This window comes from Genypterus blacodes, unplaced genomic scaffold, assembly GCF_046128005.1.
Source record: "Genypterus blacodes isolate CSIRO-AG114 ecotype Tasmania unplaced genomic scaffold, CSIRO-AGI_Gbla_v1 ptg000106l_1, whole genome shotgun sequence".
Lineage (NCBI taxonomy): Eukaryota > Metazoa > Chordata > Actinopteri > Ophidiiformes > Ophidiidae > Genypterus > Genypterus blacodes.
In genome coordinates, this window is record NW_027466910.1 from 1457835 (window position 1) to 1481438 (window position 23604).

Consider the following 23604-nt stretch of genomic DNA (forward strand, 5'->3'; position numbering starts at 1 on the left):
CTATTTCAGATAAAGTAAAGCTCCAGTAAGGACGTAAGGGCGGTTTGATCGGGGGGTTGGGGGGGGTGCAGGAGCCAGCTCTGACCTAAAGAGACACAGTTAAATAAATTAGAAATAACAATCATATTTCAACAAGCTTAATTCGCTAAGTAAAATGTTTTAAAGACTGTTTCATTTTCTAATCCCCTCCATCAAAAGGCACTTCCCCTGGGCCCCTGAATAAGCCATAAGATGTACAATGAGAATGACGTGTCACACACAAACAGGTTCTCGTTCAAATATGACCACACAAAAACATGAACATTTACGTTTCGGAAGAGAAAGAGATGACACTCATTGCTTTTCTATATATTTACAATCAGAGAAGGTACTACGCAAACATGGCCTAACGTGTCTAACAAAGAAGCACTCAGCATGATCAGTGGCACATTTTACAAAAAGTACAGTAGTCATAATATCTATTCCAATCAAAACCAGATATCTGATTGGACAGAAGAACCATCACATGATTAGGAGTCGCTGAAAATCTGTATCTAGTCATGGAAAATGGAAGTACAATAATGAATGGTAGGATGGTAAATTAAAAAGTAAAACTCCTGTGCGAGTCACAATGTTTCCGACAGTGATCTGACACAAGTAACCATGGTAACCACCTTCACTCAGTTACTGAAGTATTTGCTCATGACATCACAACACCAAAAAGGACAGAATAGGTGTTTAATAAGCCGTGTGTGGTGGTGTGACATCATTATTATACCGAGCCAACAAGGTGCATGTAAGGGTTGTGAGGGACAAACTGAATGCATGTGGCTGAGAAAGGTTCAAGGGGCTGAATATAAGGCACATTTTTCCAATTTTGATCTACGCCTTCAACAGAATCCACCCAGCAGAACTCTCCTACGATTCAGTCTCGGCATTGGAAATAAACTATTTCAGTTGCAATGTCTGGCTTTAAAGTCGAGGGAAACCTGTACAGACAGAGCCGAGCGACTCACACCAGCAGACAGAACAAAGCTGCAAATCAAAAAAAAGGTACAATAGTGATTGTGAGGGAAACACACACAAACAGCACAAATAAAACAGACTCTGAATTACCATAAACATTTCTTAATTGAATAAAAATATATTTTACCTCTTGTACAAATTAAAGATTTATTTCAAATAAATTAATCACCTCCATAGATCGTCATAGCTGTAATAATATATCAATATAACAATATATTCCATCTGGGAAATGACGCCAAGGCAATGTCTGATTGGTTGACTATAAATGGAGACTGAGGTCATATGCACACCCTGTCAGACAGACAGGAGGTGAGACGGACATGGTTTCACGGTTTGTTCTCGATGACTTGGGGGTAAACGGAAGTCCGGTCGAAGTCGCCGCCCACTAGCTGATCCTGAGTTTATGCTTCAGGAGTAGTCCTAGAGTCTTGACCATGTTCTGGGAGCGAGGGAGACATTTGTTTATCAGCATCAGGCTGGTGTTGAACACAGAGAGCAACTGGCCATTAGTGATGACAACATTCTTTTTCATCATCAGGGGCTTTGCTGTGGCGCAAGGAACAGTGCAATGCCCCAGCTCGCCCAGGGGTGGCAGCATCGAGCAACATAGAAGGGATTTGGCAGGATCTGCACCAGTGGCCAGGTGACCGATTCTCCCCAGATGTGATGATTTGTCCTCTTTCATTCACGCGTCGTCCGAGTGTGTTCAAAGCTGCTGAGCACCGCGGGCCGACTGAGCATCAGAGCTGAGAACACACATGTCCTCGCACACACCGTTGTTCTTTATACAGTAGTATTCACATTCAGAATAATTAAGCAAAGGGATAAGAGGGGCAGCGAGAGTGAGACGTCGATAGAAAGTGGGAGGGGGGCAATCATTGTCAGAGAAGCTAAATCACAAAGTACAGCGGGAAGAGGACAGAAACATCAAAGCCAGAGAGGCGAGCGAGGAGGCATTCCTCAGACAAGCTCAGACGAGCGACTCCAGCAGGCTCTGGTGACATCGCTGCTGGTTGCTATGTACCAGAAGCCCTGCATTAGCAGTCTGGGAGATTTTGGTCCCCTAGGGGCAATGCCTGATGTGCCTCCTCCCTCCGCAACAGTCGTTCAGCCCACTATCCTCTTTATATGGATCTGTGGGAGAGAGCAGATTGTTGGATAAGAACCAGGAGGAAGTGCATGTCTGGGGCAAATTCAGCATTTGATTGGTCTAACAGGAGATTGCAGTGAGCGACGGGCTTGACTTACTTCACTGAGGATCGTCCACACGGCCGAGTCTTTGAGAACAGAAACCCGCAGCGCCACCACAGGATTGAAGGACGGATCTACAGCCCCTTCTGCCGCGCCCTTCACAAACTGACCTGTGTGCATTCAGACACATCAATCATAACTTAGGGGAGCCTTTACTGCCATTACTGCTCCAGTCAGCTAGAGGTAACATGAACTGACCTATCAGAGGCCCGGGCACTTTACTTAACAAATGCATTTTGGCAGCATCAGGTTTAAAAAAAATAATCCTACATCATATTATTGTGATTGTTATGAAAGATTAAGAGCTAAGTAAAGGATAATGTATGTCAGCTAAATGAAAGCCTACAGCCTGGAGAGGAGGAGAGACATTTCACACAGTATTTGTACACCGTCTCCTCTCACACTAAGCCGCGCCGGAGTGTGAGTGTGTAACCCGAGAACACCGTTTCAGTGTGAAAATGTAGCATGATAGTATTAGGAGGCTGTCAGGTCCACTTACCGATCCTGTAAAAGTGGTCTTCTGTTCGCTTGTACTTCTCTTTAGTCTTCTGGCCGGAGTCCTAACATGTCAACACAGCAACAGATAGAATGCAGATTAGAGCAGGAGACACACACATGACGACCTCATCAGAGCGGCACGTGGACAGAACAAAGCTATGTGTGTTCAGGAAGTGTTTATTCATCGGCACGTCAGAAAGCATCGCCTCTGGTAGAATTAACGATTCAGCCCGGCACACATTCCCGTCAATAATCAATCAATACAGTGTGTACGGATGAGTCACCACTCAATCTAATGCAATCAGGAGAGATTGTACTGCACATGGCAGCACAAAAGTGTGTGTGTGTGTGTGTGTGTGTGTGTGTGTGTTTGTGTGTTTGTGTGTTTGTGTGTTAGAGTTTGCCTACCGAGACAGGCAGTATTTCCACTGTGGCGTTCTCCATCTTGTCCCCCGGGTGCTCCTGGTTTCCACTTCGGAAGAGGAACCTGCCAACAGAAGTCGCTTGGGTTTACTGTCGTTCACTCATCAATAAGCACTTTTGTGATTCGCCTCCCACGAGACTGAAGAAATAGCAAACGCAACGGTATGAACCGCGGCATCAGGGCTTCACTTTGTGGGTCTGATCAGAATGTAATATGGTGCAGCTCAGATCTCTTATTCAGGCTGAAGCTACAGGTCAGACAGGAAGGGAGAGAGGAGGATTCAGATTGACAGAGCGTGAGACGATCTGGTCTGCATAACCAGGCCAGATGCAAAATGCGTTGGACACAAACGGAGGAAGAGAGAGAGAGAAGGAAGCATGGAGATGAGCTTGTGGTTTAATAAGCAGCGCACACTGTCTCACACTCTGTCACAGGTGGTGTTTATGAGCGCAGAGTTCTCACAGGATCTCTGAAGCATGAAGACGTTCTCACACCTGCCCTGTTCATACAAACCAACCACAGTGGGAAATTACATTTTTCTAATTCTGTATCACTATCCAATTAAATCTTTGAGTTCAATCATGAAGGTTTATTAGAGTCTGTTATACACGGGGAGTTTAACCCCTTATTTCAGTTTTGGGCCAAAAATAAAGAATGGAGGGGCAATTTGGATGTCGTCTCTGCAGGTGAGAACTCTCTCTCACACTCTGAACCCCGGTCTGGCAAAAACCTGTGGGCTCTGTCTTTTTCCTGCGGAGTGAACAGGTGAGAACACTCTGCTGCTCCCACAGGCTGGACTCAAGCGAGACCCGGACCAATCAAAGCGAGTGCAGTGTGGATTATGCCGACTCATAGCTGGATATAGAGAGCAGTTTTACAGCCTGGGTGAGTCGTGGGAGCACTTGGGATAAAGAAGAAATGAAGTGTCTACTGGAAATCTGGGCTGATGACGACACACACACTCAGTCAGAGTGAGCGACGGTGGAAGCGGTGTGTCTCGTGCTTCGTCTCATGTTATCTATAAGAGCGGTGGACAGAACGCAGCGCGTGGGACAAACGTTAACATCCTCCTTTCTACCCTCGCCTTCTTCCTCCTTCTCTCTCTTCTCTGCGGCGAGAAGGAGGCCTGAGAGCGCCTGATTTAGAACACTCATTACCCTGCCCCCATCCCCTGAGACGCTTTACACACACACACACAAACACACACGCATACACTGTCACGCAAAGGGAGAGGACAAGAGAGACAGAGTTTGTGTGTGTGTGTGTGTAGATGTTTTTAAAGATAGGATGTAGATGTAAATGTGTGTGTATGTGTGTGTATGTAGGGCAGCAACCTTCCCATGTCATGCAAACGAGCGCACACAGATGAAGCTCTTACCTCTCTATGCTCACAGGTCTGTCAAATTTGAAGAGGATGTAATCGCCCGCAGTAGGAGTAATGGCCCAGAAAAAGTCTTCCCCTAGGTACGTCTTCTCCAGCGTGTGGCCCTGATACACCTGCACAACACACACACACAACACAACACCTGTCTCAGAACGTCTCCCTCACTCTCCAGTCTAAACTGTTACCACAATACTTCTTTATTTATTATCCAGCCTACGTGTTCTTCTTGTTCTTATTTTCATGTTTTTCGACTACATGGAGCCAGACATGCTTGTAATTTGGATAGTAAATCGTGTGTGTTCAGTGTGAGGCCGGTGCTGAGGTGATACCTTCATGGAGGTGGACACTTCTGCTGGAGGGTTGACGTGCATCTTGTGAAGCAGCGGCTTCAGGAAATCCTTGTCCTGTATAAACAGAGTGAGGAAGTGAATGACTCTACAGAGGAAGTTGCTGCGGCCGCTGCGGCGTCGTGGCGAGGATTTAAGGGTGACGCACAGTGAGCTTTTGGATCTTTCCAGCGAGTGACGAGTGGAGTCCCACGTGTTGAAAGAGAGAGGGCCTGAAACGCACGCGCAGGCTCGACTTCTGACGCTCGCAGTGTTTCTGGTGAGAGGGAAAGGCTGAGTGTTAACAGCAGGCTCGCTCTGTACCTGACACACACACACACACACACACACACACACACACACACACACACACACACACACACACACACACACACACACACACACACACACACACACACACACACACACACACACACACACACACACACACACACACACACACACACACACACACACACACACACACACACACACACACACACACACACACACACACACGTGGCTACGCACTGCATCTTTCTCAGGGTTGCAGACTTTCACCCAGAGGATGTGGTCCAGCAGCCAGTCGATGGGCTTTTCCTTGTAGAACATGAAGATGAACTCAACAATGAGGTTCAGGTCGGGAGCCTGGAACATTTTCCCTGTAGTAAAGTGTAACAAAGGGGATTTAGAACATGGAGGAACATTGATCCTGCTTGTTAACATACATTCTCTCTGCCTAAGGGGTCATTAAACCATCAGGCAAGCTCAGGGGTTTGAACTTGTAACCACTGTCCCTTAAATCTGTCAGCATACCAATGAAGCCCAGCTGAGAGAACTCCAGGATCATCCAGTCTTCAGACGAGAGCTGCAGGGCAAAGTTCTTCATGGTGGCAAAGTAGTTGGGCTTGGCCACGATGTCGTCCTCCAGCTGACGGGATGAGACAAGACAAGAAAGACAGGTGAGAGGAGTGGAGGACCAGAGCGTCTGAATGGCTGCTGGGGAGGACGCTAGGCGGGAGGAAGACTCGTCTACGATCACACACACGGACGCGTAATCCCAACGTAGGACCACAGGCTGAGCTAGGAGACGTTCCTGAGGAGCTACGCTAACACTGAACTACTGCACACGCCAGCAGGCACACAGGCAGTACCTCTTTCCTCCAGCTGGGAGCAGTGAGCGGAGCTGAGGACACACCCCCGAGCATCAAGACAGACAGATTGGACATTATACAAACAATTAACATACAAACACATTCAAAGTCTGAGCTTCAGAGAGGTCAAAGTTGAGGTTTGACAGGAATAAGTGAGGCCGACTGAGCTGAGAGAGACAAACACGGCGGACAAAGCTGACCAGTGTGTTACGGCCGATGCAAATGGAAACACATGCAGGAGTGTGTGTGTGTGTGTGTGTGTGTGTGTGTGTGTGTGTGTGTGTGCGTGTGCGTGTGTGTATGGGGACGTACCTGGACATAATAAACCCCTTTGCTGACAGCGTACATCATGAGGAAGGAGTAGTCCAGATTCTGTTTGGTCCGCCATCTAAACAAAACCACAACACAAATTCATCCCCATTTGATTCATACACACACGAAAACCAAAAATCTTGTACTAAATAAATAAATAACTAAGCAGAGCCGGTCCCACTGAGTGTGCAGTGTGTCCCACTAACCCCGTCCCCATGTGCGTCTGATCTAAATGATCTCTGTCCTTGTCACAGCCTCGGCCGTGGCTGTTAGCCAGCCAGCGCAGGTGTACATGCTGCTTCCAGAGGCCTGGTGCGAGAAGTGACACACTCCCATATTCGGGTTGAGCACACACAAACACACAGTCTCACAACAAACACTCCAGTATTTATGTGTGAGGCCGGAGACGGCGTGTTGTGGGTTTGCGTCTCGGAGTGGAGGGAGTCTTAGAAGTCTCAACCATACAGTGTTGGAACCCCTGAGCTCGTTGTTGAACAAGACAGCGAGTGTTCAGTTCACACACACACACACACACACACACACACACACACACACACACACACACACACACACACACACACACACACACACACACACACACACACACACACACACACACACACACACACACACACACACACACACACACACACACACACACACGCACGCACGCCTCTGGGCTTATTATCTGGGCAGCCGACACAAACTGCATCATAAACAGATTTGTAATGAGGCCGGTTGGTAGCCGACTACAAACGTAAGATAATAAGAGCGAGCAGCGGTGCAGGCAGGGAGAGGGGGGACGCTGCTGCAGATGACCTTGAGCTGACTTTAAGAATTGCCCGTGGAATACTAAGTACCTAGGCAGCCTACCTAAAAGCCCTGGCTCCTGCTCGCCCTTTCTTCCTCCCTCCCTCCCTAAGGTTTTTCTCCTGACTCATAGCTTCTTCTTCCTCTCCTCTGTCTCTTCTGTCACATCATGATTTTCTGCGGTTCTCTAATTTAACAAACGCGCCGGTGCGATTTACATACTTGACTCGTTCTTTGGAGTCTCCAAAAGTCTCTTTGAGGTTGTTGAGGTCGGGGTAGTAGGCGACCGGGGGGGAGATCACCTCCAGCAGGCCTGAGTTCAGCTCTGTAGAGAACCTGGAGAAGAAGCAGCACCGGGGTTAAACATGCATGTGCACGCTTCTCTGGAATCCTTCACCGGAACTCCCCCCGCCTAGAAGGCATAGAGGTGTGTGCGTGTGTGTGTGTGTGCGTGTCTTGTACTCACTCTTTCTCCAGGTTGGCCACCACGCTGTGAACATAGTCTAGATCCGTCTGTGGAGATGAAAGCAGGAGAGAGAGACGACACACACACACGTGAGTGGAGGTGCAGACGCATGATTGCGTGACGCTGTGTGTAAGAACATCAGAGCTCACCTCTCCTATGTAGACGATAATGACACAGTCGAGTTTCTCCTCCAGCGACAGCTTGTCTATAAGCGAACGCAGCGTCTCCGACAGATACGACTTCACCTTCCTCTTCACTGTGGGGATCCCCATCACCATGGTGACTAAAAAACCACAAGAGTGTCAGCATGAGAACATGAGAAGCATCAGCGGCTGATTGACAGGCGGTTTATTTAGCTGGAACCAAAGCCCAAGCGTGTCTCTGAATCACTCTGATCCAAGGTGCAAGGACTTCATGCCCACACTCACAGATGGCAGTGGGATGGATCTGCTGAGGAAGGTGGCTGCTTTAGTATCACGCCTAGCACACACACTCTCCAGAGCCCCTAAGGAAAGGCTTTTATGTAACAATCTGAAGCTATGTACACCAGGGACACAACGGGAGAGCTGTGTTACTTATTTAAAACACAAGATGGCAGAGAAAAAGAGAGAGCGAGCGGGAGAGAGAGAGAGAGAGAGAGAGAGAGAATTGTCTTGACCAACACAGGCCACTGAAAGTATAAATAACAGTTTAAAGGTTTACAGCAGTTAATGTTTGGGCCTTTTTCATCTCTATTCTAACACTTGTAAGTTCACAGTTTCATAAATTGCCCTCCATCTATAAACTCCCTATCGGCTCATTTGTTTCACTGCTGCCCACTGAGCGATAACATCGTTATCATTTACCTCTGAACTGGGAAATCATACTGAGCTATCAGGTTCAGCTGAGGATAAGAGGGTGTGAAAGAAACAACACACACACAAACACACACACGAGACGTAACAAAGATGGCGTAGCGACCATCTTCTCATTCATCTCAGTGTGTGAGCCTCTGGGTGGGCGGGGTGTGGATGTACGCAGAGTTCAGGCTTCACTGAGCGGGCAGTACAAAATTAGACAAAATCCTACAGATGATTTAGCACCATTTGGATTACCGAGATAAATGGAGGAGGGAGGGAGGGAGAGAGCGAGAGAGAGAGAGAGAGAGGGTTGTGAGCGAGTGATTACCACATTTCCATCTCTCGTCAAGCATCCTCTGCTAAATGAGAGGTGGACTGTCTCTTTCCTGCATTCAAATCATACTGACGTCGTTCTTAAATCTGTGTGTGTGTGTGTGTGTGTGTGTGTCAAAAGTCCCAAGAGGTTTTTGAAAAGAGGAACACAACAAAGTGCTAGATCAGAATCGAAGTTTGACACAAGAAACGAAAACGTGTGAAGTAAATGGACTGCCAGACCGGGCGTGAGTGTGTGCGTGTGCCTGCGTGTGTGTGTAGGGTGGAAGGCTGATGTGGGGCAACACGAGCACAGGACAGATCTGTGGTGCAGCAGGAGCGAGCGGCTCAGTGGTCGTGCGAGCCTCCTCCAGAGTGTCGTGTGGACAATATGTCCCCGTTTTGCTTTTGTGTTTCCTGGCGCTGCCACTGCTGTGACATATAGCTCCCATCGCCACCGCCGCAGAGAAAGTAGGTCGAGGATGAAAGGGGAGTGTGGGAGGAAGGAGAGGAGAGGGAGAGGGAGAGTGGCAGGAGGAGGGGGGGCCGGGGGGGCACCTTCCCCCTTCACTTCCTTCCATCTCCTTAAGACAAAAAAGAAGCAACATAAGGCCTCAGTGTGTGTCTGAGCCGGCTCCACCACTGAACTCTGGTGTGCTGAACAAATAAGAGCATCAGATGTGAGACTCTGTGTGTGTGTGTGTGTGTGTGTGTGTGTGTGTGTGTGTGTGTGTGTGTGTGTGTGTGTGTGTGTGTGTGTGTGTGTGCGGGGGGGCCAAAGTCCGGCCAAATGCTGCAGGGAATTTATTTGATGTTTTAAAACAAAAAAAGAGCAAATGAGTGCGAGTGTGTGTGTGTGTGTGTGTGTGTCGAACTTCAACCTGAGAGGATGAAAGGCATTGCGTAATAGATGAAAGATTAAAATGAAAAAAGGCAAAGGCCCATTATTCCAAGTAAAACAGCGGCGGTTAGACAGTGTGTGTGTGTGTGTGTGTGTGTGTGTGTGTTGCATTACACACAGCTGTCGGATTAAACTGAGGACGGCAGTTTGTGTAGAAGTAAAATAATACCAAATGCCGTCCTTCATCCTCCATGATCACATGAAAGCCTTGATGGGAGCAGGGTTGGTTCTGGCTCAGGTTTGTTACTCAGGGTTTCTAATCCAGCTCGACTTTCTGGGAGATTTTTCTAATTTCATTTCAGCGCCATTTCAGTCAGAGTATCAACATAAACACTGGGGTACAGCAGTGTGAGGTGCAGATGGAAGAGGGAGCTGTACAGAGAGCCGGGCGGTCTGGGTGCTTGGGTTTTAGCACTTTCTGTTCACTTTCACACTCTCAAGGTCGTCCAGAGCCTGAGGGAACTCTGGAGCGTCAGTGTGTGCAAGTACCAGGGAGAGAAGGAACCATAACCTTTACACACACAACCTGCTACGGCACAAAACAAACAGACTCTAACAGGAAGCAGCAAATTGGATAAAGGGTCGGTTGGTTGGTGGGTGACACACACACACACACACACACACACACACAAAGTTCTTGTTGTAGAACTGTTTGGCGTTCATTCACTAAAGGCTGTGTTTGGATCTTTCATGCGTCCTGGGAGAGGAGGAGGAGCTTGACGTGACGTGACGTGTGCGGGCCGGTGCCGGTGAGTCACCGTGCAGCAGAGCTCAGTAGATGGATACAAGTGAACACGCCGCCTGGCCCGCTTCCATTCCTGCCTGCACACCACCGCTGATAATAACACCTAACACTTTAACTCCTTTGGTGTGTTTACGTTAAGCTCACTAAGCTCATGTTAATACGTTACTGAAGCTATAGAAAGTAAAAGAAGTACAAAGGAGCTGATGGTTCCTTCTCTGACACATAAATGAACTTCAGTATAAAACCACAAAGTGCACAGAATGACCCCGAACTAAGGTTGGGATGTTTTGTGACTCATTACAGTAAACTCCAGTTTCAGCCAAACCCGCCGTCTATGTGGACATTCAACAGGAAGATCAGGTTTGAGGTAAACAACCAACCTGATCACTGTTGACTCAGGGCCGGGGCGGCATCAGGGTTGGTGGGGGGAAGAGTCCAAAGTGGCTGCTGCTAAACATGAGTTCAATGCATGAAGTGAGTGGGTGTGTGTTTGTGTGTGTGGGTGCGTGTGTGTGTGTGTGTGTTCCTGGCTGACGAGTCCCCTCAGATTAGATCTTGTTGATTAGATAATGCTGAATAATGAACTGAGAGCAGGACTTCTACCACCGGCCTCTCTTTGGTGATCAATAGAATTTGTGACTAAATCAGCAGAGAGAGGAAGGTTTGATAAGCAGCTGTGAAAGTCTGACTCAAGTTAGATTACGTTACAAACCTCCTGGTGTAATCATGTCATGTAATCATGACTTGTATGGTAATTTTAACAGCTGATTAGTGTAAACAAACTCCGGTGCATATTTGATGCTGCTTGGCAACAGAACACGTGTACGAGTTTGCATAACGGCAGCTTGTCAAGCCGAATCTAACAATGAGACTTTTACAGCAACGCAACACAAAGGCTGGAAGCATTTCTGCCTCTGGTTCAGACGCTCGGCACGGTTTCCTCCCCTCAGCTTTACTCTGATTAAAATTGGAATGATGTCCTGATTTGCTATAAATGTCTCAGTGTCAGATACGTATGTGTGTCTCTGTGTGTGTGTGTGTGTGTGTGTGTGTGTGTGTGTGTGTGTGTGTGTGTGTGTGTGTGTGTGTGTGTGTGTGTGTTGGGACTAGCAGAGGAAGAGGAAGGAGGGAAGACATGAAAGTAAGAGCAGAAGAAGAATAAGGGTAAGAATAAGGCGAGGTCTGTGGTTTAGAAGTTAACGCTGCCAGTGGCGACAGGTTTGTCTCAGGATCATGAGGCAGACACACTGGTGTCAGCCTCACCACAGCCACCACACGGTGCAGCAGCAGCAGTCAGGCAGCAGCAGCAGCTATGCAATACCATTCCTTCTAATATTACCAACAGAAAGCCAGAAAGAGCCTTTAAAGTCTGTCTGCAGGTAACAGATACGCCTCTGCCTGCCATGAAGCCAGACAGACGGGGAGGAGAGCAGAGATGACAGAGATAGACCTTTCATTGCTCCAGTTTCCTGTGGGAATACCTTATACCCACGGATCACTGGGCTGGGATAAGACCAAACAGGCCGAGGACCGGGGGATAAGACACTTCCATTTGTTCCCCGCGTCTTCTCTCACCTTCTTTTCCCTCTTTGTTCTCCTCCTCCTCCTCTTCCTCCTTCACCTCTGTTCTTCCCCTGAGCCATTGTCATCAGGAATGTGCACTCTGAGCCGCCCTGCCCCGAAATTCACCCCCTGGCCCCAAATTCACTCGTCTACTGCAATCACACAGCTCCATCTGTAATCCTCTTAGAAAGAACCTGATATGGCAGAGGTCAGCCTGCTTCTCAGCTGCTGGAGGGCGGCAGGCGGGGGAAAGTGAAAAATAAAAAACGTGGCGATGAAAAACAAGGAAGGGAGCGAAGCGGGGAGTGAGACAGCGACAGACTGCAGTTGTGACAACGGTTTGTGGTTAATTCCGTAAGCGTTGCAAAATGAGGTTTCACTGCGTCTTAACCGCAGGAAACTGACAGACTGTGTGTGTGTGTGTGTGTGCGTGTGTGTGTGTGTGTGTTTGAGCAACGGGAGAACAAAGCAGAAACACGCCCTGACGCCCGAGTTACACTGCTGGATTCATGGAGGCCTGCAGCTACGAACGCAATGATCACACGTTCGCTTTACCATCCTGTTATTAACTTGATTTGCCTCGGCACATCTAAAGTATTCATAAAGCTTTAAAGCAGGTGCAGGAGGAACACAACATTCCTGGAAGAAAAGCAGAACGTTCAGAGGGAATATTATTATTTGCCGGTATTAAACAGCGGTCCATGTGTTAGCCGTCAGCGGAGGACGTGTCCAGGCATGTTTCCTCCCATCCCCGGGTGTAAATGGATCTCTGGAGCTTTACCTTTCTGTTTGTGAGGCACCGATGTATTCCAGGGAGAACGCCTCATTTATCAGTGTTGTGAACATTACAGTGAGCAAGCACGCCATGTGTGTGTGTTTCTCTTACCTCCGGTGCGGCCCAGGCCCACTTGCACAGCGGGCTGCAGGCTGCCCTCATTGTTGAGGAGGTGAGGCAGGTGGTGGTAAATGTTTGGCACCTGGAGAGGTTTCCGATTAGCCAGCTCCTTCAGCAGCTTCTGGGTCTCATCTGTAGGCAGGAGGAGGAAACGGCTAGACTTCAGTCTCACAAGTTTCAGGACAAGGTTGTTAGATACAGAGAAAGTAGGGCTGATGATAAAAGAGGAGAGAAGAGAAGTGCTGCTGGAAACACTAAAGAACTACATCATGTCTAAGAGTGTGGGTGCCTTCATGATTCATACTTCTTTGTAACAACGTTTTATAATGTGTACAAAGTCTACAAGCCGGTGCCAGAGCCCGAGCAGACCTGCCACCACGTTTTCACTCAGTGTTCCTCCTGTTTGAAGCTCTGTGGCGTTTTGTTTTCCGTGCCCTTTGCGGTCGGAGGCGTGCCCCGGGTGCGGCGGTTACCTGAGAAGTTAGTGAGGGCGTCCTTGCTGTTGTTGGTCTCGGCGATGGCACGTCTGAACTGCTCCAGAATGTTGTTGAGCTCAGAGGAGCGCTGCAGCGTCCTGTGCTCTGCCACCCGAAGCCGCTCTTTCAAGGCATGGAATTCCCGCTGGTATGCTATCAGCTTCTCTATAAGAAAGAAGAGAGAGGAAAAAAGCCAAGGCAGATGCATTAGCAGGTCACAACACGCTCTCCACACACACACACAGCACAGTGCTCATGCCTGTAAAGAGAGGGGGGGGACAGCATGTACAGGAGCTGGACAAACAATGGCACCGCTCCAACGCTTCTTAAGACAGATGTAGTAATGTAAACACGTTATAGAGCTTTACAACCTCTCCGCTCACACACACAGTGGAGGACTGAAGGGGTTTATTGGAACAATTTACCTTTAATGGCTTGATGACCCATGGAGATAGGGTGGGAGAGGACTGTCTGTACCCCCCCCCCCCCCACACACACACACACACACACACACGCGTACACACACTTGAAATGAGTGTTGAGGCTCAGAGGCGAGGCCGTTTACTGTTCATTTGTGAGGAAGCACGCCCTAAGTCCTTACTCATCAGGAAACAGCTGTTGAATGGGCGGTTTACTAACGGACAGGCTTCTATGGACAAGGGAGGAGGGGAAGCTGTGGTCTGTTTCTACAGATTAGTGTGTTAAACAGCGCACGCACACACACACACACACACACACACACACACACAGCTCTGTGGCAATAAGCAGGTCTTATGATCAGTATTGGTATTGGCAGCTAAATCCCCCGGTTCTGTCTGTTTGATGTGTTGGGGGCGAGAGAACAAAGAGAACTTGTGTGTGTGTGTGTGTTGAGTAGACGGTAGTGCGGTGGGTTTGGGATGTCTCTGATCTTCCTCTGCAGGTAGATTCCGTGCCCTTTACTAGGAGCAAACCCAGACTCCCTTTATCTCTCCCCGCCCCCTCCATCCCTCTCCCTGACTGAGCACATTGTCCGTCCCGCCGCCCGAGCTCCCGTCTGGCACAGGAGCGTGTTGTTCCTCCAGAAAGACGTAGTTCCTCCATCTCTAAAGACGCACAGACAGCTGCTGACGCGTGGCTCCCACCTAGCCGGAAAGGTCGGCCCCTGCAAACTAACGCCGCATACCTTTGATTCCCCGACCCCGCTGAGATAAAACCACACCTGTAGCCCCCCCGCTGTGAGAGGACATCAGCACGGGGAACCAAAAACAATAACAAGGAATGGAACAAGGATCCGGTTGTTTTTCTTCAGACACAGATACACACTGTGGTGAAAGTGGAGGCCTTTCCCACGTCCTCCCTCATCTCACACACTCTCTTCTTATACCTGAAGAAGAAGTGGAACAACCGGGGATCTGCAGTCAGTCTTTGCATCATCATACCCATGGAAACACGTGAAGAAAGAGTGATGAGTCACTCTTAACAGCTGGACTTGGTGTTCTGCCTCTTTTTTAATCGAGCCTTGCTTGTTCTTCTCTGCACTCCACAGGTGAGAGCTGTGAGGGAACGGCCAGGTGACTGGATGCAAAGGAGAGTGTTCTTTTCTTCACCTTCCTGTTGTCATAGCTTGGTCTCATTCCGGTTCATTTGAACATTTCCGTGTCCCATGTTTACATTTATAACCGTCCTGCACTTTCTCTCCACTCCCTCCTCTTCCTCTCCTGGTTCCAAGCCCGTGGGATATTTCGCCCGTGACCGTAAACCCTCTTCAAGTCTGATCTCTTTAGCTCCACAGTGAAAGAGTAGGCTGATGGACTGTAGGTGGTCGGGCTCAGACACATCCCTGACCATGTGAGGGCTTTACCAGTCCATCAGTCGCCCCACCTACAGGCCCTCAGGTGACCTCTGCCCTCCTCTCCTCTCGCTCACCGGCTGGCTTGCTGATGCATGCTGCTGACGGAGGGCTGGAGAGTGCTGATGATGGCCGTGTGCAGTCTGTTAGCATGACTTAGAGGTGCAGGGGGATAAACAGGCCAACGTCCTTGTTAAAGCTAAGATTCAATTTTCTAGCACATTTGGATTGGGAGGGTCTCTAATACAAAGATCCAATCACACAGGGCATTACTTTGCATTAAGATAAGACTCAGAAGATCCCTAACTAGTCTCCTTTAACAGGACCTCTACCAACAACAGCCCCAAACCCCCCTATTGAGCTCAACCACAGACCAAAAGGAAGCTTCAGATTCATTTCCAGCCTGGTTATTGTGTCCCGTTACAAAATCTGCTTCACTTCGAGGAGTTGTTGAAACTAAAGCCTCTTTTCTCATCGTCTTTCACAGAAAATCTATTAAAGATTACCGGCAGGATGGGCGTGTGTGTGTGTGTGTGTGTGTGTGTGTGTGTGTGTGTGTGTGTGTGTGTGTGTGTGTGTGTGTGTGTGTGTGTGTGTGTGTGTGTGTGTGTGTGTGTGTGTGTGTGTGTGTGTGTTGGGGTAGGGGGGTGGCGATTACTTCAACCCAACACAGATCCAAATGTCCTCAACTCCATGACTGGAAGAGCTACGCAGGAAAGAAACATAAACAAAGATAACGGCGAAAAGGGCAAAACGCTCGCAACGGGGCGTTAGACACAAATGAGCAAATAAGTCTGGATGTGTTTCAGTGAGCGAGTAAGTGTCGTGATTCATCCTGTTACTGCGGCAAAGAGTAAAGATCCGTCAACGCTACGATGACTGTTTTACACTATTAAGAGACGAAGAGTGTGATCAAACAGTCTGTTACCTATTGTGACTAACAGGTGCTCACACTTTAACAGAGAGAAAACAATCTGTAACCGTGACAGCAGATGAGGAAAAAGGAGCAAATGTGAGCTCAGGACCCAAAAATACATTCAGCAATTATCCTCCAGCTCTGGACTGTTACTATTCAACCTCAATTGTTTTCCTGAACATTAATCCCAGGCTTAAATCCTCTTAGTCATTCCACCTTTAAAGTGCCTCCTTACTCAGCGAATCAGGCACGTGGCCAAGAGTCCCATTAGTGGAATAGTTCTCATCCCGATTTGAACATTTGGACGTTTGGACATTTTCCCCGTCTCCCCAGACTGTCCCCTGCTATCAGAGGACAGGACAGGTACTTTCAGAGCTTTAATGGATATTAATGTACATCATATGTTCATGATAACATTCAGTTCACCTGTGCTTGATGAGCAGACTCATTCACACAGCTCATTTAACCCTTTACTGTGGAGTTGCAGCTGTAGATGGACTTTTGTGAACGAGACCCACGTGTATGCAAAATGCCTGTGTGTGTGTGTGCGTGTGTGCGTGTGTGTCTCCCTGAAGTGGTGCACCTCACACCTGCTTGTCTCCTCAGTACATCCCAGCCTCTGTACACAGAGCAACAGAGCCCTGAGACAGACTTTAGAGGAAACAGGATGGATGATAACGATGTTGAGTTGCTGGTTTGATATGTATGTGTATAAAATCCAAAAGTGCAATTTTGTTCAGTTAATGTGTCCCAATAATTGCATTTCTACCTAAACCCCTTCCAGTTCTCCTGCTCCTGTTACCAAGCAAACCTCAAAGTTCATAGATTTACAGACTTTAATCTAAGCACAGTATAGAATCCAACTGCAGTTCTTTTGTTCACTAATGTTTCTGATATTAGAGAGCAGTGCAGAACACACACACACACACACACACAAACACACTCAGCACCACGACACTGCAGCTTCAGCCGAGCATGGTGGGATGCAGGAGCACACCCCTCCTCCCTGAGAGGAGGTGACATCATCTAACTGGCTCGCTGGCATCAAGCAGGAGCTGAGTGAGTAAAGGCTCCACAGTGGAGAACCCTCAAGTCTGATAATGAATAAGTGAAGCAGGTCCAGCTGCTTGAAGTCCTCCTCCTCCTCCGGCCCGTCTGTGGCTCCTACTGTACTTTGAACTCTGGACCACGGAGGAACTGTTTGTTTGTTTGGTATTTGTTTGTTATCTGGGCCGGTTGTGTCTGGGGTGTGGTACTGTGGGACGCTGGCTCCACTCAGGAGATTAAACTCCTGCTGGACTAATTATCCGGTTAGATTCTACATAACATGCCTGCTGTATCTGTGCCCACTGAAGCTTTATCACTGTTCTGTTCTCCTTCCTCTCCTGTGATCAGCTGCTCATCTCTCCTCACTCGAACTAAACTAAGCCTGATGCTTGTAAACAGACAAAGCCTCCTCTCACGTTCTTCTTCTCCTGTCTAGCCTGCAGTCATTTGAACAGATGAAGCCCTCTAAGGCCTCAGCGTGCTTCATGAGCTTCAACAACATGTGAAAGCATCTCCGTCTCTCCGCTTAGACTCGCTCCAGGAGCCAAAACCAGGCGAGCGGAGCAAAGCGCCTGCTGTCGCGGATACGGGATGCATTCTGGGATGCATTCTGGGATGCTGACTGTTGTCTTCCCGTGCGTCTCTCTGCTGTCGGATGAGAAGAAGGATGACATCGCTGAGGAGGACGGGCCCACGCTTTAGGATTTGAACACGGACAGTGATGGGTAGAGGCTTCGTGAAGGAGGATACCCGAGAGCCAATTACAAACCTCCTGCCACACACACACACACACACGGCAGCGTGTTGATGATGTCAGACAGACACTTTGCTGGAAGCAGCTGTTAATAAGAAACACTTATCCCCCTCTTTGCGATGTTTACAATCACCGTGAGCACAAAGCGTCCAGCGTCTATCGCGGCACGGAAAGAGCAAAAGCAGCAACACGGAGAAATGATATTCCACGGGCGGCGCGGGCGTAGTAGTATTGATTCTGCTTGGTATTTTCCTGAGGGGAAGTGCAAGTGGATCCATCAGCTGGTGACTGATACTCCCTCCACGCCTCTGTAGCGTGCAGGAAGAGAGAATTCACACTTTTTATACGACCCCATTCTGGCTTCTTTCAGTGGGTAATAGAATCTACAGCCCTTAGAACACACACACACACACACACAAAGGGAAGGCAGCCTCACCACCTTCCTTACTTCATAAACAAGCTTATACTCTAATTTACCCCCCTGGCCACGTTCCAGCAGGGGGTTCTTTCTTTCCCTCTCTCCCTTTACTGTAGGCTCATTGTTTCTCTCCCCGACCTCCACCCGCTCCTCTTCCTCCGCCGAGCTCCCCGCAGCCTGTCGTGTCTCAGTGGCACGGCGAGGCTGTGTGACAGCGCTGAGCCCACAGCCCGGCACCGCTCCGTTCGCTTTCGCTCGTCTGGCTCCGCTTGGTTCAGGATCAGCCGGGGGTCATTAGTCTTTTTATGGAAATGCCACCTTCAAGGGTGTTGAACACAGAGAGGGGGCCACGACCAAGAACTCCATCATGTCCTGAGGAGGGACTCTCACACAAACGCTGCATCCTTCATCACAAATCAAAAGAGCAGTTGCTTAAACAAATGAATGTTAGGGCAGCGTGTCACACTGCAGAGCTCATTAGTGCTGAGTGCCCCACACACACACACACCCTAAGCCTTTTAGAAAACTACATCACGTTCTCGGTACATGAAGGCGACCTGTGACCTCCTCCAAGGAGACAAGGAGACAAGGAGACTGTTCCTGTGATGTTTTACACTGTAACCTCTCCATCTTCCCCTGTGAGCAAAGTGCCAGGATCCAGCCTCTGTGACCCCCGCACAGGATGGAGGATGTTCAAATCTATCTATCCACATGTATGATACAGTAAGAGCATGGATCACATGAGCACAGACGCGTCCTCCATCACATGCCCAGTTCATAAAAAGAGTTTAAATCCACAAAAACTGTTATGGCTCAACAATCGCCTTCTTCTCCCCGACACAGAGGAGAGTCTGTGCGCCGTCGTAAGAGTCCGCTCCAGACGTAAGTGAGGAACGGCGCTGAATGAAGAGCAGTGTGGACTTACAGGAAGTGAGGAGAAGCACGAGGGCGGAAAGAACAATAATTGTTAACTTGCTAACGACCAAGAGTAGCTGCAGGCGCCTGTTCCTGTTTAGGGCAAAGACAGAGTGAAGGCTGTTTGGGATGAGGGGTGTGTGTCTCGGCGGGGCAGGCACACACACGCACACACACACACCTCAGGCCCCTCTCATCCTTTCTGTTCTATTTCCACTCTCCCTCTTCCCTCTTCCCTTCGATATTTGCCTGGCACGCTGCCTCCTTCCACACAAACTCAATGACCATAAGTACATTATATTTAGAAACACACGCCGGGAAAAGAGAGAAACGTTCTCTACCACCCCGGCTAATATGAACCAAACAAACCCGGCTACCGCTGCCAGTATCTGCCAACACTTTGCCCTCCATCGCCGCAATCACGTGTGCTATTTCTGGGCCCCATTGTGCTTGGAGCGGCGTGCTGAAGAAAGAACACGCTGCCTTTAGGTTTAAGGGGAACAAAGGGCTTGGAGGAAGGCAAGGTGGAAGTCAGGTTTTCAGAGAGGAAGAGTGCAGCGTGCCCGGCTACTGTGGAGTCAAACTACGGGCGGGGAAACATAAAGGGATATCTGATTATGACTGTGTTCTGCCTGGAATGATGACGGCTTGATGATGGCACCATGGAGGCAGAGATGGGGAAGAAAATCGACATCCTGTTCTCAGAATCAGCTTGAGCGTCTGTGTGGAGGTTGCATATTCTCTTTATACGTTACCACAGCAACAAATGAGTAATATTTCCTTCTTCAACACAAGCATTTCCACTCATTAAGGAGTGTGTATAGAGCCACATTTATCCTGACATGCTGTTACTCATGCTCGTTCTCAGACGTCCCTATCGGAGGTCCGACGAGACGTACAGCCGCGCAGAAACATAAGGAGTAACGTCTCCAACAAGGGCGACGGACGGGGCGGAGAGTGACAGAGCAGCACACAGTCTGGAGAGTCATTCAGCGTGGAGTGTTTGGACAGCTGACTGGCGGTGCTCTCATTCACAGCAGTCAAGTGGCCAGAACAAGACAAGCAAGGTTGACTGCAGGAAGTAAAGGAATCGGCCGGATAAGACTGGGGATAGCCGCTCGTACCCTCGTTGGCAACAATAGCAGGGTGACACACATGCTCATCTTTAACACAGCTACAGCGAGAGAGGAAGCATAGAACGCTGGCTTTCAGTATGACACGCTCAGAATGAGTCGCTGCCCGAGGCCCGGATCGGCTCAACCGCTCAGTAGAGCATCAAGGACATTTCTTTTTTTCAATGTGAAAACTCATTAAACGACACAAGTCCATGGAGACGGAAAGAGGAGACGCTGCATAAAAAGCTGGGACAAAAAAAAATGAAACATGATGACTGAGAGGCTGATGGAGGTAAAACTATCTCTGACCTGAGGTTTAGTTATCCATTTATTGTTGTTTGCACGGAGAGGTTAGGTGAGGACAGTGGTGTGAGATGTCTGGATCTTCCTGTTTGTCTCTCTTGCCACCCGCAGCTAATTTCATGTTTGATCCAGGACACAGAGAAGAAGAAGAAGAAGAAGAAGAAGAAGAATGTGTGCGGCGATGCAGCCAAAGAAAAGAGAGCGGCACAGAACCAGAGCCATTAGTCTCAGTAGCCTTCACAAACTTATGCTGCCCTGAGTTTAGTGTATAAATCAATACCCTTGTTTCTGCAGCAGGGCTAAAAATATCTCTTCATTACCCCACACAACATGTTGGCCCTACACATCAACGTTGCCGACGGTTTCTAGAGCTACGCCAAATGGAAGCTGCAGTTAAACAAATGAGCTCAACGGTGCCTGGAACCTCAGGTCATCCAGGTTGAGACATTAAGAATAGTTTTGAACCATTAAATGGACGCCGCCTCAAAGTGACGGCACATATTCCCTTCAATCTCTCCTCCTGCATTCAAACCGTTGATGTGGTTTAACTCCAAACTATGGTGAGATATCTTCACCCTGATACTGAGGTACAACTTTAACCTTGATGTCAGCAGACGCAAGTAATGCCTCCATCAACTCTGATAGCCTTTATCAACATTTCCAAGTTTGCAGTTTGTGATAGTAACTTAAATGAACAGTCGACTTTAATCTCCGCTCTGTCTCTGAATGGAGACAAACTGGTTGGTATCCACAGCTGGAGCCAACATGACATGTTAACATGACATCCTCACTTGACCTTTGCTTATCGCTTGCACACACAGTTTCACCAAGCCCATGGAACACTGTGGGCCTGCTCTTATGGTGCCACAGGTTGGGCACCACTTCAAGAAAAAAAAGAAGGGGTGGGGGGGGGGTCTTTAATTGAGCTGATTAAGTAGCAAGATGAAGTACTGGCTCGGAATTTATCAAAGGGCTGTAATTATTTACACTCCACTGAAAACAAGTCACGAAGGCCTGTAGCCATCGACACACATGTGCTCGGTTAAACCCAGGGAAATAAGAACTTCACACGAACACGATACTGACACACGCGCGCAAACACACACACACACACACACACACACACACACACACACACACACATTCTGTAAGTAGAGCGCACAGGAGTTTGGTGGAGACCTGAGGCAGAAAGTCTAGTTTCCTCTAACTACACTGGAGCTGCTGGTGAATGAAAACAGAAGAATGTTGTTATGATCCCTCAGAGCCCACATGAGAACTTAAAGAGTCGATGGCGCCGCTGCTTAAAATGTCTCGTCACAAGCCCGTAAATCATGTAAATTGACCGGTGACACAGTGGGGAGCGACACGCAGCAGGTTAGTATCAATCCACCGACGAGACACCGGATGTAAGAGCCGACTAGAGACCGAAACACCTGCTGTCCTGCCCCCCCACATCGCCCAACACAGGCGGCGGGGCGACACTTCAGATCCGCGTCAGCTCTCCGTCAGTCGCATTGTGTTAACCTGACGTCCACAAACAGGCCCCTCAGAAGCCCCCCACCCCCCCCTAAACACAGGCACGCCTCAGATGAAGCTGTTAGCTAATATTTTAGTGATAATTCCGATGATCAAGCTTACCTTTGCCATTCTGCCACGCTGTGTACCAGGACAGGCTGAGGAAAGACGTGAAGAAGATAATCGCAGTGGCCACAGTTCCATTTCTGAGCCTCATCTCATTTCAGCGATTCCTCTCCTCGGCTGCTTGTCGGGGGACTCCGGGGCTGCCGTGCCTCCCTCCTTCCTTCCTTCCTTCCTTCCTTCCTTCCGTCCGACAGACCGTCCGTCCGTCTCTTCGCCTGCCTTCAGGATGTTGAGCCGGGCGTAGGCGCAGGCATACAGGGGGGCGTCAGACGGCAAAACTCTCCGTTTATCAGGGCAGCGAAACGCGGACTTCGGCACTGTTGAAGGAGGGGTTAGTATGCGTCCCGGTCCGCCTGTGACCCCCCTCCGTGTGTCTTTCTGCCCGTCTCTCTGACTCCTCCTGTACCAGCTCAGTCACGAGTCAGCTGCCTGGCGCGGTCACAGCGCTTACATGGTCGGGCAAAGACGGGGGGAGCTAGCGGCTCACGTCGACCATGGTGCCGTCGAAGCCGAATTGTTAGCTACAAGTTTTACAGCATTTCAAGTGCCGGAAAGGGTCTTTGGTCCCCCGGGGAGAGCTTCTGCGGTCTCTACGTCACGGCGCTTCACCTCCACCCGAGTTGGTAGCGCTTGAACCGGCAACAGATGAGCTAATCCCCGCGCGGTGGTACCTGTCCGGTTGTGCGGTTCTCTCGTCGGCGTGGGCGGGAAGTTTCCGCTGCCTGCTCTACCTGCTGCGACACCGTTTGCGTTAGCGAGCTAGCGAAGTAACATGAAGTTGGCGGAGCTGGAACTCGGCTGGCTAGTCGACCTGCGGTTTACCAAAACAAAAGCACCCGGAGGGAGTAGTGTTTTCCCGCTCGGCGCAGAGTGTTGTGCCTCTCCGAAGCTGGTTGTTTAAGCTATAGCACACATTCACCAAGGCGACCAAGCTTACGGGTTTTCCAAAGCTGAGATTTTACCGTTACGCGTTAAGGCTTCATCGAATAGCTGCTTCCATCAGCAGCGTGAAGCCTGTCAGACTGCAGACTCACTTCCGGTCATTACTTTCAAAATAAAGTGATTGTATTATTTGTTTTTGTTTTTTTCGATAATCATTATCAAAAGCCACCGGTCATACATAATACTCAATGTACACGAAGAGTGGCTTTTGTCCTGGGAGTAATAGCCCATTAGTCATGTCCGGCCAAAAGCTATAGCAACACCATTAACACTGTGTAAATGAAGACATAACTTGTTGCAAAAAATAATGTATTTCACAAGAAAGTTTCACAAACTGAATTCCGATTTTTATGTATTTGTT

At 48.9% G+C, this 23604-nt stretch overlaps 1 protein-coding gene across 1 annotated transcript; it reads right to left on the reverse strand.

Moving 5' to 3' along the window:
• Positions 1 to 66: 66 nt before the first annotated feature.
• On the reverse strand, positions 67 to 23306 carry mgat4a (alpha-1,3-mannosyl-glycoprotein 4-beta-N-acetylglucosaminyltransferase A). Its single transcript, XM_076160577.1, has 16 exons — positions 22299 to 23306; positions 13359 to 13526; positions 12877 to 13017; positions 7780 to 7913; positions 7631 to 7677; positions 7387 to 7500; positions 6355 to 6430; positions 5705 to 5819; positions 5420 to 5550; positions 5058 to 5165; positions 4892 to 4966; positions 4557 to 4675; positions 3163 to 3241; positions 2756 to 2816; positions 2254 to 2366; positions 67 to 2139 (listed from the first exon to the last, which is right to left on the reverse strand). The coding sequence occupies exons 1-16, from the start codon at positions 22390 to 22392 to the stop codon at positions 2113 to 2115; spliced, it is 1602 nt and encodes a 533-aa protein (XP_076016692.1). The 5' UTR covers positions 22393 to 23306; the 3' UTR covers positions 67 to 2112.
• Between the last annotated feature and the right edge of the window lie 298 nt (positions 23307 to 23604).